We start from the raw sequence: 19,774 nt of genomic DNA on the forward strand, positions 1-19,774 counted from the left end.
ACAGATCATCTGCAAAATGAGCACACCCTGCTAACTGCAGCTGAGATGAGTTAAACTTACCTTCCTGAGCCTCAAGGTTAGGGAGGAGTCCTGCGAACAGGACACCCAGGAGGGCACATAGCGGTAACAACCGATGCCTCCTCATCTTCTATCACCAAAACAGCAAAGGGGGCACCTGTGAGACCAGAAACAAATATGAATATGAACCAGCTGCTCTATCCTAATATCACAAGACCTGACCAACATGTCACACTTTAAATGAGTCAACTGTTGTTACATAATTATTATAATACAATTCCTACTGTGTGTCCACACAGCACACAATCTACATAAAAATGCTCAATCCAGTGCAAGCTGGGTTTAAGGTTAAAGAAGTAGTTCACTGCTGGAAAGATGGCCTTTTAATAAAAATAGGATGTCTATGCAGTAGAAATATGCAAATACTTTTGACAGAAAAAACCTGAGAAAAAAGCAGGCTTTTGCTCAAGAGGGAGAAAAACTACAACCACCAGAATGCAGTGAGCCACACCAGATGGTGGGTGACGTAATGTGAACACGTCTGTTTGAAACAATGGCGGCCAGCTGCCAAGAACTGATCTTGTATTGTATTACAGTTAAACAGTAAGCTAAAATGTGTTTCTGAAAACATTTGAGGTAAAAAAAAGGCAACTCAGTGACAGAATCTTAGTTTATATTTTATTAATGCTGCTTAGTTTTATCGTTTCATCTCCAACCTCCATTTTCACTGAGCAGTATGGCACCCACTTTCTGTTCACAGACTCTCACTATTATTGAACAGGGCACTAAAATGTGTTTCTTTAAACACTGTAGGCAAGAAATACCCTGGAAATCCAGAGTTCTTGCAAGAGCACAATTTGAATTTGCTCAACGAGTCACTCTGGCAATCAGTAATGATGCTCACTACCTATGCCCACGAAACTGAGCTGCACCAATCACTTCGGTGTATCTGATATAGGCGGGCCAGAGGCGAGCTAAACAGATGACGACAGCACTGTGACGACGAAGTCCAGAATCAGTCAGTAAACATTGCAAGATGGCTATGGATGAACACCAGTTGTTTGAAACGGCTTTGGCCGCTACAATGAACGAGTTAGAGTTGGCTTTATCTCTAAAAGAGGAACAGAAGATGGCGCTCGAGTCTTTCCTTAGCAAGAAGGACGTTTTTGCTGGTTTGCCGACCTGTTACGGCAAGTGTCTAATCTACCAGTTAGCTCCGCTGGTAGCTAAGCGTATACGTCACCCTGTGTATTGTTCTGATTGGTCGTAGTGTGCAGTGATATTTACAAATGCATGCTTGGTGCTGCCCCTTGAGTTGGGCCATTTTCATTACTCATGGCCAGACCCTAAATCTTTCTAGATTTGGGCCCTAGATCTAAACCCTAAATCTTTCTAGATTTGGGTCTGGATAGGCAATACAGTCACATAATCTTGTTATATTCAATCAGCACAGGTTAGTTTTACCATTTGATCGGATTTCAGGCTGAGTTGGAGTGAGAAAGAGGGGCTGATCTGTCTCTTGATCTGCTTCTATACTCTTTGTGTGCATGGTGATGGAATAGTCCACCAAGGATGATGTTTTCTGTAGGCCGATTTGGAGTTAGCTTCTCCCAGGTTCCCTAATCAAAAAGCCTATGGGATTTTTCCATTGGCTTTTGGATTATTGCCAAAAATAAGATCTATGACTAACAATTGTTTATGTTATTTACTTGTTTTGTTCAGCAAAATAATCTTTACAAATGAGCACCACTTTCATGATTATTGAAGTCTGAATGCAATCGCCATGAGTAAAACGCTAACATTAGGCTTTAAACAAACTCCACTTCAGTTGCATGGTGTATTGTTCACAGAGGGGTATTTACTGTCATATTTTATGTCGTAGAACAAAACGTGAAAATCCCTCAAGTTTGTTTTAACCACAGACCCATATTCCAGGTTCCTAACCAAAAACCCATAAAAAAAAAAGAAAGAAAAGAAAAAAAAACGTCAACTTTGAGACAGGGGAACTGGAAGCTCTAAAATGCAAACTCACTTACGGGTTTTAGGACTCATTCCTGGCAGGCTTTATGGGTGGCAAGCAATATGATAATGCATAAATACAGCCTGTAGTTCAAGCAACAGCCTGAGAGCAAGCCAAACTCCATGGGGGGGTGAGGCCGTATGGTATATCAGTGCACTAGTTAGATGAGCGGAGGTTTACCAGAGTTCATTTACACATACATTGTTTTGATAGATACTGTACATTCTTGTCTCATACAGCTTGTATTTTGGGAGTGGTTTGGTGAACAAAATTGGGATATCCTTTTTGAAATGTGCATTTTTTGTTTCACTGCTTCTCTAACTGTGACACTCAACACTCCACGTTTTCTTCTGTCAGCCTTTGTATGTATGTGCAAAAATAGGGGATTTCCTAGTGCTTAAAGGAATACTTTAATCACAAATTGATCATTTGCATGTCAATAACTGTAACCCATGTTATGTTGAATTTGTGAAGAAAACCTTTTTTTCACATGCCTCCAGAGTTGGGTATAACGTGTTACAAAGTAATGCGCTATACCCATACAGTTCTGGCAGTGACTCAAATAATAGTCAAAGTAGGCCTAATAAAAATAGGACAAGAATAACCCGATGAACTGTATAGTACTTTGATTACGTTTTGCAGTAACGAGTAACCTAACGCGTTAGTTTGCTGTTTGAGTAATCAAATACTTAAGTAGGCTACATTTTCAAACAAGACATCAGTTACCGTTGGACTAATGGGATGTCGGACCAATGGGCTGTTGGACCAATGACATGGACCCCATGCTACACGCTGGTACTCACCAATTATCTCCGGTCATCTTTCACGGAGTGTGTGATGTCATCGGGTTATTCTTGTCCTATTTTTATTACTTTCACTATTATTTGAGTCACTGTGTGTCTGTTCATGTGCCAGCCGACATGTTGTTGTAGTCACCTAAAAGCGTCAGCAGATGGCAGGAGCTACATTGGAAGCGCCACACGTAGACTGTCAAGTTACTGTATCTTACACAGGAAGTTCTGACAAATGTTTCAGAATAAAAGCCTATTTAGAGAATGGAGGGATTCTCTAGGCGAGGTTATAAGGGGCTTTAAATTTGAAACAAGTGTTGAGTTTGAAATGACGGTGCGATATGTTAACTTTACAAAGACAACAGATCGGATTAAAAGGAAATATGTAAACACACAGAGGGATTAATAAATAACGGACCGTCTATAACAGGGGTGCCCAAATACTTCTCAGTGGAGGGCCAAAAATGAATCAGGGTGGAGGGTCATGGGCCAAAACTAAACATTCATGTTGCAGTGCATTTAATTAAATGACTATGATATAACTATGCAAAATAAACAGTCATACAAAGTAATTTAGAAAATGAATAACATTTCTGTTTATTGAAAGCAGAAAAATAATAAGTACCAGGCCTATGTCTCTAAAAACATGGGACACAACATGTCCCTACAAGACCAATATATTATAGTCTCCACTGTCTTGAACAATCATTTTCAAATAGGAATATAATTGAACAACAGCTTTAGCTTTTTAGCCTTTTCTTGTAAATCACTGAACTGTGTTTACATTAATTTCAGCTGAAACATTAACCATACAGAGCAGAACATGCTCCAAAGTGCCAGACATTTCACGCCTAGGCCTCCAATACATTCATCACTGCTGACGGGAGCTAAACAGCGCCACCCTACCCTCAATGTAACACAATGCTGATTTGTGGTCAGTAGAGGAAGTGCAACATTAAATAAATATTTAAAGAGATATTCCGACTGCTGGCAGCGGGAAAATAATAATTATTTAATTATTGAAAATTTGAGCATGGGCCGCGTTGGCCCGCGGGTCTATAATGTAGTCTGTTTCAAATGAAGCTGGGAGCCTCTGCAGTTGTGGTGAGTAAAAGCCCCGCCGCTATTTGTTAATGTTATTACTTTATGTCTGACTGTGAGGATGTACCATTGTTTGCTAGCTTGATGCTAATGACAGTAACGTTAACTCAGCGGGTTGACAAAGTGCCTCTGCTGTTTCACACCATCATTTCCCCCTTTTACTCTGTGTGGTAACATCCCTAGAGGAAATATTAAAAAGGCTGGGGTGGTGTTGTCATACAGTTGTCTACGGCAGCAGATCGTTCTGTGTTTCTACTGGTCAAAGTGACGGCTGTGATGGGAGAATTGGATCTCAGTGAAGGGCAAGTGGTCCATAACTTTAATTTTGGAGACAAAAAAATGTAGGCTTAGCGCCCTGTGGTCCATTGCCCAATAGGAAATGTAGAATACTCAAAAGTACTTTAAAAGTGCTTGAGTTACTTTTCTCAGGGAGTAACGTTGGAAGTAGTTTTAAAGTAACTGAGTTACTTTACTCAGGGAGTAACGCAGTACAGTAACTGGTTACTTTTTTAAAAAGTAACGCAGTAACGTACTCTGATTACTTTTAAAGTAACCCTTACCCAACACTGCATGTCTCTATGATGAATGGAGAATCTGTGCACGAGACTGTTTATGCAGGAGTCTTTTAAATACCAAGGCTTTAGCTAAACTATTTGGACAGTACTGAGCATATCACTGGATATATGAAACTTGGATTTTACTGCATGATTTGTGTGAGAGTTTGTTAATAGATATAGACATCTTGTTAAACACAGACCGCTTTTACTCCAATTTATCATGAATTGGATTCTTTGTTTACCCTGGAAGCATGCAAGAAAAGCAATGTTTTCTTCACAAATTCAACATAACGCAGGACAAGTAATTGTTGCACAAATGATCCTTCTGTGGCTGGAGCATTTTTCACATTAACACAAGGCAGCAGCAAGCCTGCACATCCTGCCCAAGCTTTAAAACAGACATGATATCTGTCAGTAAAGGCCGCAATGTTTCAAAGGAAAAATAAGTAAATAAAAACAAATGAAAATAAATAAAAATTCCAGTCTCAAGCACTTCTGATAACAGACATTTTTAACCTTCTAGATTTAGTTTGTATGTGAGGGAGCAGCAGTGTGTGCTGGTGTATCAGTAGCAGACCTGAAGCACAGAGTGGTAATGATCAAAACCACCTGTTAAAACTACCAGCCAATGTGCTTTAGTAATTAACTGCTTGGCAAGGATGGAATTTTCCAGCTCACAAAATAAAGTGTTCTTAAGAGGGGTGTTGGACTGGAAAGTCCAGTTTCACAGCAGGGGTGTGTGTTTTCTATTTATTCAGATTTTCCCCCATTGTGATGTTAGGTAATGTCACAGGAAATGAAAGGAAGGTCATATGTGGCCCACTACTGAGAAGGTATGCATGTACAATATGTATGTAACCCTGAGAGAAGACAGAGAGAATATGAAGGTTTTCATGCTTATTTATTAAGCCTATTGTACAAGAAATATTTCAAACTTTAAATCTAACTTACATTTTAAATACTGTGTGTAATCTCTGTTGTCTCACCTAACCATTTCTCTAATTTCAGGTCACAAGCACAATTGTTACCACACACACACACACACGCACACACACACACACACACAATCGTTCTGTAGCCACAGCCAGAGTGACCCCAAAATAAGTCCTGTGATGAGCCTCATCACACCAACATGTCCTCATTATTAAATCAACTCTCACAAAGACAGATATAAAGATTCAAACACACACATTTGTACTTCAATACTTAGACCATACCAGTCCCTAGCCTGTATCCCTTCAGTGAACTATTGCAGCTACATGGTAAACTCAAGTCATTATTCTAGCCTTAACTCTCAAACAGCCCTCTTAGAAGTGAGGAATTCATTCACTCCTACAGGCCTCAAACTCACCACAGTCCTCACAAAGATACATGTCAAGAGCACAAAAACACACATAACTTATTCAATTTCAGACCACCCTGAGGTGATAATATGGGTCCAGAAAAAAAAAGCAGCCAGGGCAATTACATTTTAATTACACTGACGGAAACTTAAAACTACAAAACTCTGATGTGAGAAAAACAAATGCCACCCAAATAAACCCTAACTCCCCATTGTGATGTGGCAGCTTCGCCACCCTGCTATAAGGAATGATTTTCACACAAGCATTTAAAGACTTAACTACAATAAAAAGGGGATCCTGAAAAATAAAATTGTGTTAGATGGCACATATGGCCAATTACGAATGAAGCCTTTACCATTAGGCTAATGATTGGGCAGTGAATAACTCTTAAAGTCCCAGAGGAATCTCTTTAACAGTCTTTATGCCTGCTGGCGTTGAAGGGCAGCTCTAATGAGTGAGCTGTAAGTGGTATTTAGGTAATAACAGATTTACTAGATGACTACTTCACTGGGAATAAAAGAAGATGAGGTTTTCAACAATGTGCACGGAGTTTGCATTTTGAAGTTCCAGAAAAGGAATGATAATAAGCTATGCTTTCTTTATCCATTATGAATTTACAATGATGGAAGAGGGTATCATAGACACTGAGGCACAACTGGGACATGGCTGAAAAGGACTAATGCCCTCTAGTGGAGATTGTAGGGATAACACACTATGATAAATCCTGATTTTCTAGAACAAAATAGCACATGCACTGTTCATTTATCTTTAATCAGGTTATTTAATGGAATATGAATAAGACACAACAAGAATAGATCATGTAGAACAGATACCCAAGTCTGTGTGAGTGAAAAAGCTTGGGAGACTGCCTAATTTACAGTATGATTATTTAATTCTATCCCTCCCATTTTGTGCTTTCTCAGATTAGCCCGTCAATTATTTTCAGTGAAGTTGGACATGATCTTTACTGCACTGGTGACATCAGGTGCTGGTAGGGTTTTTTACCTGCCTATGGGTCAGCTGAGTGTTATACCAAGCTGTGAGGGTGGCTCATTTTTGCTGTTTGGGCATCCCAGGGCGACTGCAACCCAATATGTTTGGGGTTGAGCAGCTGGGGGTTCACAATCTTGCTCAAGGGTACCTCCCCATCCAGACTTATTCTACTGTTCCAGGGATCCGACTGGCAACCCTCCAGTGCTTCCCTAAACTTTAGGCTACCTCTTCAGTACAGCAAACTAAATTTTTGAATAGTGCTATAATTGAAACGCTAATTGGGCTTACCATTGCAGCAATTTGAAATGAAAACTAAGAGAGAGAAAATTCTGACAAGCAAATAAAACATAGACCAAATTAACACAAGGCACAGGCTGCACAGGTTTTATGCCGGAATGCAAATTAGATCATGCTAAAATTTATTTTGTTCTAAATCTTCACAAACAACTAAAACCCATATTCTCAGTTGTGGAAAAAATGTATCTGTCTACAGTGGATTCTTGGACCCTCTGATCTTACCAAATGTAGACTTCAATCCTATTGAAATTAAAGGATTTATTTGCTGTGGAGTAAAAGAGACCCTTTCATGGGTATAGGAAAACCTGGGTCAGCTAGGCTTGAATCAAAGCCATCCACAATACACAGCAATAATGAATTATAAACACACGGCTGTCGAATTTAATGCAACACTGCAGGCGTTGAGTCTCCATGTTTATACTTTGCTGTGTCTGCTGTTTATGTAGACTGCACTTTGCAGATGAAAATCAAACTCTGATCTGGTGAGGAAAAAAGCAGTAACAATGGCATTTGTATTCAATTTTTAGACAGGCACATCAGCGTGATAATGAAAACACACTGACCAAACACACTTAACAAACAACTTTAAGAGTGAGGAAAATTACTGAACTAAAAATATTAGAAGGCAGCTGCAAAGTTATGGCACACAAAATTTCAGTGTCTGCCCACTGTGAACTGGGTGGGGTCATTTTATGGTGCTGACAAGATCATGATTGCGTTTAAGAACTTTCTGTGATAAGCATTGCCTTATAAAACAAACATGTTAAACACTTGGAGAAAATATTGCAACTTGCAGTTAGACATATGTTTCACTTCAGCCCCCCAGTGCTGTCACTCTCCAGATATAGGACCTAAATCACCAAGTTCCTTTATTTCAAGGAAATCTAAGCTCTCTTGGATACTGAAACAGATGTTTGTGTTCTCCGCTCATGCTCATGTGATTTCAGGTCACTCAAAAGCCACTGCAGAGTTTGCCAGGCCTGGCCAATGTGTCAACACTATGGCTTCCCCTCACCGCCACAGAGGAAAACACAGTAGCACAGTGGAGTCCTGTTTTCCCTGATAGAAGCAGCCAAAACAATGGCAGCATGGGGAGTTACTAAAGTGAGAAAATTAAGAGCGAAAGTAAAAAAAAATAAGCCATCTCCAAATGATTTCACTAACTTAAAGCTGCATTTATTTTTTATGCTAGTTGTTATGGCAAACATGTTAGCAACAGACATGGAGAAACACTTGTGTTTGTTTGGTCCTCTGTTTATGGCAACATTTTGGTCTTCACCAACTCCTGACGGAAACATCAAACTATGTTCACCACCTAGTTGTTAACTTTGTCTGTCAGCAGTTTGGTGGTGGGCAGGTCATGCACAGTGGGTTTATCTGAGTTTTTTTAATTCAAACAGCTGCCTGCTGCTGCTGCTGCTGCTGCTGCTGCTGGGCATGAGATTAATTAGAGCAAAGAGAGTGAACCAAAGTGTGGCTTCATCACTACGAGCAACCCCTTTCACATTACACGTTGTCTTTCATCCATTGTGAATAAGAAATGTTGATAAGTGCAGCTTTAATATACAATTTGTCATGCAGCTTTAAGATCCAGTATGTCTGCAATATTATCAGGGACAGTGTAACAGCAGAGAGAAGGAGCTCACAAACTGTAGGGAAAACTTCCTCACTAATGAATTTGATTATTACATAAACTCTCTGGCAAACACCTCCCAAAAATGATCACTAGGTCTCAGCCCAAATCATCTGCACCAAACATGCTTCTGGCATTCCAAAGGAACTCAATAAGTCCATTGTTAAGCTCTTGTCCTTTCAGAAAACCTTTCTCTCTCACTCACTGCATGTTCCATATACTTCAGCCGCATGTGAGATACAGGTCACAGCCTCAATACTGCCATCCCTCCAAACCCAAAGCCCCTATGTGACAAACATCTTTAAAATTATTACATTTTGTTTGAAGATGAATCAGAAAGTGACAGTAACAACTAGCATCAGTCTTTGTGCTGCTTTACGCTCATTCCATATCGGTGTTGTCAAAAATATTGACTTTTCAATACATGTTGATTCTGAACATTTGAAATGAATATTTTGTCCATATTTGTGCAGGTTTCCTGAAAATTATTTATGGTTAGGGATAAAAATGGAGCAGTACTACCAGAGATCATAGAGGCAGTGTAGTGTAGTTCAAGCGAGATACGACCAAGTCATTTAAAAAAATTGAAGACCGTACTGAAATGGTGTTTATAGTGAAAAGAATCCTCCATCCACATGTTGCAATGTATGTATTTACAATGCTGCCTCTGTTTAAATGTACTACAACCTTGCCTCCATTGCATTGTCTGTTTCTATGAGAAGCTTTTGAGTCCACCCTCTAGTGCCATCTATGGCTGTATCTTTGCCATCATAAAGGATGCATGGAAGTATGAGGGCAGTGACGTTTACAACGTTTGAAACAGATGTATCTATTTTCATACGTAAAGGGAGTATAAATGAGCACTAAGCCTGCATGGCCCATCCAAGTACATCTATTAAAGTGCATGTTTGGGCCCTTTAGCAGAGCAGACAACTATATGTAAAACATCATGATGGCTTACCATGACAAATAGATTTAAAAGATGAGTCATGATCTGTTAGCATGTTTGTTTGTTTTTTCATCTGCTGAGGTCCACTTGTGTGCCACTATGATATGCTGAGTCATCATTTATTCAGTTACCACATTAAGGTGACTGGCTTCAAAGGGAACTCGTCGTTTAAGCATTAAGCAGTTTATGTTATACAGTGAGCAGAACACGCTGCACCGTATGGCGCATATAACAAGCATATCTCGCTCAGAGGTAGGCTATTATTAGTATTTATTAGTATTTATTGTTAATACTGTCAGTTTGCATTTACACAGCAATATAGACACTGCAATGTGCCTGTGAGCACTTAGAAGCATGTTCCCAGCTGGACCTCACACAATCATTTATAGCAAAGACCACACACATACACACACACACATAAACATGCACATACATAAACACACACAGTGCAGCACAGCACAAAATTTCATCAACCTCAATGACAGATAGCAGTATAATTGACTGCATGTTACACCAGCTACACCAAGCAGACCTCCTAGGATAGAAAACAAAAGCTGCTAAAAAAAAGAAAAAAGAAAAAAGGGTCTTTGTGCACAAAGGGTGGCTGCAATTGGTAAATGTTCACATTGGTTAAGATACTCTAAATATAGAGTTTTAAAAGGTGTCCCTTAAATTATACTGAGCAAAAGCTACAAGACAAAAAACTACACACTGACATTTCAGTTAGTGGGGACCAGGGCACAAAGGAGAGTGAAAGATGAATTCACATTCATCAGGTGGTCAGAAACATTACTCTAAACAAACACTAATCTAGCTCTAAATGTGTAAAAACACAATTGTTTGCTGACAAGTTTGCATATCAGCTTAAATGTTTTATGTTCACAGCTGGTTTCCACTGCCACAAGTGGCCAAAAAATCTGCTTTAACTCAAGTCTAGATTCTATAAGTCAAATTACAGTGAAATACATACCTTTCCCATACACCCTGAACAAACACTTGCTTTACTCAAAAAAAGAATTTCTGACGTAGTGTGATGTCTACATGTGAACATTTTGCCAATACAGACATCCAACAGGGGCAGTGACATTTGCCCCCCAAAAATATTTTCCAACACCAAAAAAGTTGCATGTGAGCATAATGGAGATCCTGTCACAGTGGCACAGCTGCATTTCTTTTGGCAACCAACTCCTCAGCCACAGTGCAGCTGAAATTACATCATTTAAGATGTTAAATATGTTCCCTACCACCTGTAGACGCTGTGTAGTATTATTTCATTTTTGTTTTAATTGTGTCATTGCATAGTTCACATTAAGCAAGTGGAATTTGTCCAAAATGATACGCATCTAATAAGAAAACTTAACGTACAACCGCACGTTACGCTCTGGGCTTCATGGGTCATAGTCAACTTGGCTCAACATTAGCAGCTCCCTTAACACTTAATTACAGACTGAAATCCTTGTACATATCAATTATACTGTCAGCAACAGTTATTTATGCTAATGTGCATCAATAAATTCTAAAGACCTGTTTTTTTTCTGTGCACAAGACATCACTTCACCAACCGTTGACAAATTTGAAGCTGAGAGATCAGTAAAATAAGTGAAGTCACGGGGGACATGAGTCATTTCTACATTATAATGCAGCGTCTGAGAGTGAGACAACTCTACACTGCCACTCACTGGTGCAGACCTGCACACCCAACCAACCCTCCAACTGGAAGGATGTGACGTGACATATGTGGCACAGATGAGAGGAGGATCAATGATAAAGTATAAAAGAGGGAGGGGGAGGCAGGCCGGGCGGGCAGATCCTCACAGCTGGTGTGCATTAGTCCGTCTGACACCTAGCAGATGTGTGTTTAAGCATCGTGGCCAATGTCAGCCTGCAGGCTGAGTTCGAGTTTTGAATGTGACACTCATGCACCATTGGTTAGGATTGGAGAGAAACACATGGGGATGGCTTGTAGCAAAGATGGAATATACTTTGGGAACAGCTCAGTGAGATCAGTTAGTCGGACAACTTAATGTCTAAGATTTTTCCCCTGATACACCTTTTAGCCAAGTGGGGGTCCTGTTATCTCTTATCAACGTTAACAAAAACCTGACAACCCATGGACCTGGTGCTTACATACACAGTAGTGTCAATGGTTACTCCTGACTTACATCCCTTGCGAGTTGTAATTATAGATGGTTTTTAGCTGCAACCACCAACTCTGTAGGTCACTCTTTTGGTCAGTCGACAAAAATTTCCCCACCTCTTGGCTGGCAAAGTTTTTGCCTTAGGAGCACATAATCTGGCATGGAGGAAAAGTGTGTGAAGGTGTAAACATAAGTTTTTATGTTTCTGCAATTTGGCAAAAATGGGAAGGGCCTATTGCAAAAAGGCACATAACTTCATAATGGATTTACAGACTTGCCTGAGATTTTATAGAAAGACTGGCCATGAGCAAAAGGACAGCTGGATTACTGCTGACTTTTTCCCAGGTGGCAAAAAAAGGGGCATGACATGGATAATTGCATGTACGTGGTTGCAGTTACAGTATTGCGCATGTTCCCTTAAAAAAGAACATTGGAGCAGTAGTTCTGAGGCTAGACTTTGCTGACAAATGTTCCAACCTTCCAGACATCTGTGCTGCATCATGGAAAAAGGCAAAAATCCTGGACAGAGTTCAGTAGTCATAAAACATAGTAATGCTGATTTACACAGTATATCCAAAAACCCTTTGTTAAAAATCCTCCTGATGTAACTCTGCCAATAACAACACAGATATTAGCTTCCATGGGGAGCTGTTGCATTGTCGTAAGGCTGGTAGTAAATTATGTGAAAATATTTCAAACACATAAAACTGAATCTGGAGCGCACACCAAGTTTCCTCTCGCTTTTGAACAATGACCAAGTTCTGTTGTATCATAGCAACAGATTACATGCAAACATAAAACTGTGTGAAGGCAGCAGCTCATGAGATTTAATTCCAATGTAATTTTATTATGTTTTGACTTGGGAGTCACAATAAAATAACTTAATTTGTGCATCAAATCCCACATGCACACACAGCAATGAAGACACAGCTGAACTCCTCCGTCTCTGTTTTTACAGTCATGCAGGAAGATTAATGGCTCACACCTGGTTCACTTAACAGTGCAGCCCACCACCCACCCACCCCACCTCTTTTGTCCAATGGAATAAAAAAAATCTCCTGGTTCTCCTGATTCTTCTGGCCAGTAGTGTGGAAAACACTTCTCCACACTTTTCCACTCGTGCACTCATTTCAGAGAGGGTGTGGTTTTGGGCTACTGCTGCAGTGGAAACATCTACCCATCCAACTACTCTTCTTTAGAGCTCACATGTGGGTGTGGAGATTTTATACATTTGGATGTGACTGTACCATTACCAAGAGATTCCCTATTTAGATTTGATTGAATGTCCAACAGATCCTTCCAGAATACGAATACAGTGTGAAAAAATGAGCCATTGGAAGATGATCACTGACATTTCGTAAATCTTGACATAACATACAGCATATTTAGCGGCTTTAGATAGGAGACTTAAATAATCTTTTGCATTATGTGACAGATTAATTACACAAAATTCACAATCTACCATAGAAAGTACATCACAAAGTTTTTATAAAATGACATTTCTGTCCTTACAGGTTCATAGTTCTAACACTGATCTGGAATCACTTCAGAGGTAGCGTCTTGGGGATCTTACTTTTATCTCACCACATTTATTTCAGACCTATGCAGTTAATTAAACTCTGTACAAACCAAGAATGTCAAACACATGCAAAGCATTTTAAGATTTTTTGAAGAGAAAAAGAGACTACTGGAACACATCCCTCTACACTCACATGCATCGTACATAACATTGCTGAGGTCTCCTCCTTCACCCTAAGTGCGGCTCACCTCTTGCCCTTGCAGCTCTCTCACCACTAAAGTATAGGTTTCACTCATGCTGCTAAACGCATGCTCTCTGATATTTATGACCTATAAGCCAAAATCTCTGCGCAGCCCTGTGATTATGACACCCATCATAAGCTTACATGTTATGACTAGAAACTTTGCTAAGGTCATTGCACTAGGTCAGTCTTTAAAAAATTATAAATAAAGCGTGCCTTTGTAAAGACCAAGCAGAAACCTCTTTCTGCAACATGAATCAACTAAAGAACACTGCAAATTCAAAACTTACCCTGAGCTGAAGCAGTTGTACTCCACTGTATTTGTTTTTGAAGAAAAAAGTAATATTAGTTATGTAAAAGGACTTTTGGTCATTATCCTCCGGGTAAATTCCCCTTGCTGGCTTTTCCAGCACCTCCCAGAGGAAGGCGCCTGGGCAAAGCTGTGATAAGGTCACTAATAAGAGATGTGCAGAGAGAGAGGTCCTGAGTGAAGGGAGGAAATGGTTGAGACAGAAAGAGACAGACACCCTCCCGGTCTCAAACCAGAGGAGCTGTGGTGCTGAGTTCAAGGCTGGGATGGGACAAACTTCCAAACTTCTGGAGTGCTGCCACCTCTTTCTTCCTCCTCCCACTTTCTGAAGAGAGGAAAAAAAGAAAGAGAGGAGGGTGAGAAGAGGAGAGGGTGAGCGGGTAGTAAATGAAAACCAGACACATAGCCCTGTTTGGTCTGGATGTGAGCATTGGGGAGGATGATGTCACAAATCTGGAGTGGGATTTTCTCCTTACCTTTTCCTACATTCTGCCATTTCTCCCTCTATCTCTGTGGGTCCTTTTCCCTTACATTTCATTGTTTGGATGTTCATTGTTACACTGTAATGACACTTAAGTAAAAGCATACTGTGGTTTGAGTAACTAGCATAAATTGGTAGAGTAATTTAGGCCACATTTGTCTTGAAGATGGTTAATTAATACCCAATCGCCAGAAAAATGTTGGCATTGTACGTTTCTGCAAACCACGGATATGTTACATTTGTATGTTACCATGTAGCAATGAAAATTATTTACCTGTCATTAATATTTGGTTATGTTTAGGTACAAAACAAAACAGTTTGCCATCTTAGAAAAAGAAAATGTCTTTCACAAATGCTGCAGGAAAAACATAAAAGGATTGCTAAAAGAAAACACCAATGTTCTGTGGCATAAATGCCCCTGGGAAAAGCAAACGGGTAATTAAAAAACACCCATGTTCATGGGCAAAAAAGACCACTGGAAAAGCGGCAACAGGTTGCTGAAAAACACCTGTGTATAACTACACAAAGGCCACTGGAAAAATGGCAGCAGTGCATTGATAAACACCCATGTTCAGTGGCACAAAAGCCACTGGGAAAGCAGTAAAAGGGTTGCTAAAAAAAAGATACCAATGTTTGGCTGTATAAAAAGCACAAGAAAAGCGTCGACAAGTTGCTCAAAACACCCACATTCTGCGGCACAAAAGCTGCTGGAAAAGCAGCATTGGGTCTCTGAAAAACATCTACATTCGTTGGCACAAAAGCTGCTGGAAAAGCAATAATAGGTAACTAAAAAAACACCTATGTTTGGCAGCATAAATGGCATAAGAAAAGGGGTCAACAAGTTGCTAACAATACACCCACATTCAGTGGCACAAAAGCCAGGGTTGTTGGTCTCAAACAGAGGTCTGCAGCTTTGCAATCACCTCACCTAGGTGTCATGCCATCCATCATCCAATGACAAGGTCATTTCATCTGCTACATCCTTTAAAAAATGCTCATATGATAGATATGAACTTCCAAATGTGATCTATCAGTGGTGTGTAGAAATGTACAGTGGTAACATTTTCTTCTGGCAACTGAGTTGATTAATGACTGACTACATCCTCTGTCAATTTATATCCAATTGTCTCATCAGCTGATAAATATGATCTGTATTATCTGCGGACCAATCTGTGAAGTCTTACCAAATGAACAAATCAACTCACAAATCTCCCACGAAGGAATTTGCACGATAGCGCTCTGGCAGAGGTTGAAAATGTGAATGCTGTTAAGTAAGAGAAATGACACAGTGCCATGAATGTAACTGCCCCACAACAATAAAATTAGCATTCAGCAAACACAGCCTATTACATATGAGTTCATTTTTATTACTAACACTCTCACACAGTCAAACATTGCAAAATATATGGGCCTTGTTTAGATTTAGCTAATGGAAAAAACATGTGGGAGTACATGAGAGACTGGAGCTGTGTCCCAACTGCATACTGTAAATTAACCTTGTATATAAAAGTGTAGTGCATTCACACTGGGAAAACAACTAAAGAAAGAATATAGTCAAATTCCAGCATGTATACTAAAATTCATTCAGTTTTGAGTGGGCTGCTGATGTGTTGTCAGAGGATGCCCTGGTCATGGTATACAAAACAAAAAATAATAAGTCTTCGGATGGCTGTGTAATGTTGAAAAGGATGTTCGTAATGATGAACCCACAGAGATTCATCACTGCGCCCTGCAGTTTCCTTTAGTCCAACAAAACCGTTTAGCCTGTTTGTGCTCATTGTTTTGGTTTTCTGGGCTGCAAATTTGCTCTCATCAACTTTGTTTCCAGCCACATTGGGGTGCTGTTTGCAGCAAAAAAAAGCTTAAATAAACATACTACACAATACTTCCCTACCACCGGGCAGCAAACAGAGAAAGTTAGCAACTAGCTGGTAAACCTAATGAAGCATTGAGCATCTAAAGAAACATTTCAGTCCATAGATGGTGGAGACCAAAAAAGAGCTAAAGGAGGGAAAGATAATTTACTCACAATTTTCAGGCACACAATAACACATTCTCACATGAATGCTAATGTTGCTCTGTGTCTGCTGCTAACATATTTGATATATATATTTGACATATATTGTATATGTGTTTTGAGGTATATTCTGCTGCATGGTCCAGCTGCAGCTTTAAACATTTCAGCTTATTCTTATCAAATGAAGACACAGTTTGACTGCTGTATTCATGTGCATACCTTGTGCATATAATATCAACAAGAACATCAGTGTATATTTTAAAGCATTAATAGAATGTATAAAAAGCATGCATGTTTTTATCTATCTATATATATATATATATATATATATATATATATATATATATAGATATATATGGACTACCCAATTTATTACAGTATCTGTCAACAGGAAGAGAGTCCTCAGCAGTGTAAGTGCAGGCCAAATAAAGGGAGGGTTGCAACAGCATTTTTCTGTCAGTGAGCAAAAACAGACTTTGGTCCCAAAGGTCACTATGCTGTGAAATCAACTTCCTCACTTCAGTGTGAATAAAAGTCGAAAGCTGAGTTCTAACAGCAGTTGATTTTCAGGCAAATTAACCTCTGTTACCCAACAGCCCAGTCACCAGGAGAAAATTTTGGCCTTGTACATTTCTGCAAATCACGGAAATGTTACATTTGCATGTTTCATACACATCATATGAACATTTCTAAAGTGAAGTCAAATATGAGCTGACTTTGTCAGCAAGAGCTTGAGGGGATGGCAGAGTGTTTTATGTAAGCAAGATGCCTGCCAAGCTGCAGACCACTGTTTGAGACAAACAAACAACAAAACTGATTTTGATTTAGTGAGTCATTGCTGTGTTTCCAGCAGCTTTTTAGGCTCCAAACATGCGTATTTTGCAGCGACCTGTTGCTGTTTTTTACAGTGGGGATAGTGACACAAAAAAGCGATTGTTTTTACCAGGACATCGCTGCTTTTCCAGCAGAGATTGTTGGCTTAAAACCAGGTATTTTAAGGCAAAACATGTTTTTGTTCCATAATCAAGTTGTTCTAAGGCCTTAATTTAACCACACATTAACCACAACATTGTAGAAATAGAATGTTTCAGCGTGCCCACGACATAATAACGTTCAAATGTAACGTATCCATGGTTTGCAATGGTGACATTTTTTTCTAGCGATAGGGCTGCATTAATTAACCATCTTCAAGAAAGTGTGGCCTAAATCACTTCAGATTTTTCCTAGTGATTGAGTTGCCGCAGAACCATCTTGGCATATGCACTGTATTTCTTACATGCCTATAAGAGGCTCCAAAATGCACCATATGGAAGTATTTAGAACACTGGCCCACTGCATCCATGTTCTGTTGTCTGTAGGTCATTACTCAAACCCCTTCAATATTTCCTGCAAAGCATTGCACTGTTATGGTGGTGCTAGGCAACCAGTGTTGTAATATTCATTGAGTTACAAGCTGTTATATGTTCTGAGAGAAAATGTGATAAGCAACTAGATTGGCCCACTATGCTGAATAATTAAAATGTTTGTTTAATGATGATTGGTGACTAAGTTTGTCCTTTTGTTTCAAGACTGAGTATCAGTTATGTTGATCTATGTTGTATGTTGAGATCAAAGCAAGAATCGGGCAGATCAACTACATCCAAATATTCCGTCATCATTTAGGAAACAAGTCTCACATACGTGTACATTCCCTTGTGAGTGCACACTAACTCAACACAGACCCTACAAAATCAAAACCTTTCACATTCACAGTGGGACAAGGACTAATAACAATATTGTTGGTTGATGTTAATGTCACGCTTACAGCTTTTAACAATTACCTGATATGTCAAGGCATAGCAGAGTTGACATCTGTGGTAAAGGGATTCTCTGATGCATGCCACCAAGGTGACTTCATGTGGGTGGATAAAAGTGCAGATTGTTTCCTGTGATACTTTTAAAAGCTGCCCTCACTCTTGTTTCTCTTATTAATAACTGCCAGCTTTGATAACACAGACAGGTATGTGACTTAAGATGAATGAAGATCGTTCAACTTCTTTTTTTATCACTTTTAAGATAAAAACTAGAACAAACGGACATTTTCTGAAGCATCCAGATGATGTTTTTGGGTATGGCTGTAATGTCACAATGTTTCTACAGTATGTGGAAATTATGAAAAGCATAGGAAATGTGTCTTTAAGCTCTATAAAACCGTGAATACACACTCAGTGTTTATTCTATTCTCAAATAAAAGCATGAGACTCCCCTCCACATAACTGGAGTATTCAATCTGGTTTCTGGAAGTTGCTTTCCTTGCCTGTGAAGACGTTACCATTAGGAACAAACTGTTCACTGGCCAGTTTGAGGAAAATGCATGTGTTGATTCCATCAACACACTTATTTCCATCGCAGCATAAGCAAATAAATGGGTGGAGATGGATTGGCCTTACCTCACTTCAACCATGTCTGATGAGGAAAGTATTAATACTCACAGTAGTGGTACATGCTCAACAGAAGGAGGTGCTAAAAAAGGGAGAATAACACTGAGCAATTTTTTTTCCTTTATAAAGCTGCCTTCCTTCAGCTGTGAAACAACATACGCGTCCTGCATCCTAGTAGAAAGGTAAAGTGCATATCAGGTTAATCTGCGTAGGAACATTATACTGACAACAGTACTTCTATCTTTGTCCTCTGCTTCAAGGTTTTATGAGTAGTATGAGAGCAAGTTATTGATTTTTGATTCCGAGTTAATTCAAGTTGTATTTTTATTTTATTTATTAATCTCCCTGAGGGGAAATTCTTTTTTTTCACTCTTTTTGTCATTAACACACAGGTCCGAAATACACACACATGCAGAAACAGGAACCTATACATGCACAAAGTGGAGAGATGTCAGAATGAGGGGGCTGCCTTGGTCCGGCGCCCCAAGTGGTTGGGGGGTTTGGTGCCTTGCTCAAGGGCACCCTGGCAGTGCCCAGGAGGTGAACTGGCACCTCTCCAGCCAGCAGTCCACGCTCCTTATTTGGTCCGGACGGGGACTCGAGCAGGTGACCCTCTGGTTTCCAACCCAAGTCCCTATGGACTGAGCTCCTGCCGCCCTTTCCTGTAGATGGATTTCTTTTAAATTCATAATATAACATAACATAGAGCCTATCTATTGTCATAAAATCCTGGTGCTAATCCTTTTTGCTTTCACACCAAGCAGCAGCCTCCGGTGCTGAAAAATGATGCCAACATTGAATGGCCAAAAACTGCAGTTCCACTAATGGCCACTTGAGGTTGGCTCTGGAACTGAGTCAGTCCCCATAGACCCCCATGTTAAAAAGCCTTATTTTACAGCAGAAATAAATAAAATAAACCTGGTACAAAAAAAATGGTCTATAGAAC

At 39.7% G+C, this 19,774-nt stretch overlaps 1 protein-coding gene across 1 annotated transcript in view; it reads right to left on the bottom strand.

Moving 5' to 3' along the window:
• Positions 1 to 14,171, bottom strand: part of col6a3 (collagen, type VI, alpha 3) — a 94,193-nt gene extending 80,022 nt beyond the window's left edge. The window contains exons 1-2 of the mRNA XM_049594252.1: positions 13,891 to 14,171; positions 61 to 175 (exon numbers count right to left, since the gene is read on the bottom strand). Of these exons, the coding sequence (XP_049450209.1) occupies positions 61 to 145 (85 nt within the window). The 5' untranslated portion in view covers positions 146 to 175; positions 13,891 to 14,171. The remainder of the gene's footprint in view (positions 1 to 60; positions 176 to 13,890) is intronic.
• Positions 14,172 to 19,774: the final 5,603 nt, after the last annotated feature.

This window comes from Epinephelus fuscoguttatus, linkage group LG13 (assembly GCF_011397635.1).
Source record: "Epinephelus fuscoguttatus linkage group LG13, E.fuscoguttatus.final_Chr_v1".
In the NCBI taxonomy this organism is placed as follows: domain Eukaryota; kingdom Metazoa; phylum Chordata; class Actinopteri; order Perciformes; family Serranidae; genus Epinephelus; species Epinephelus fuscoguttatus.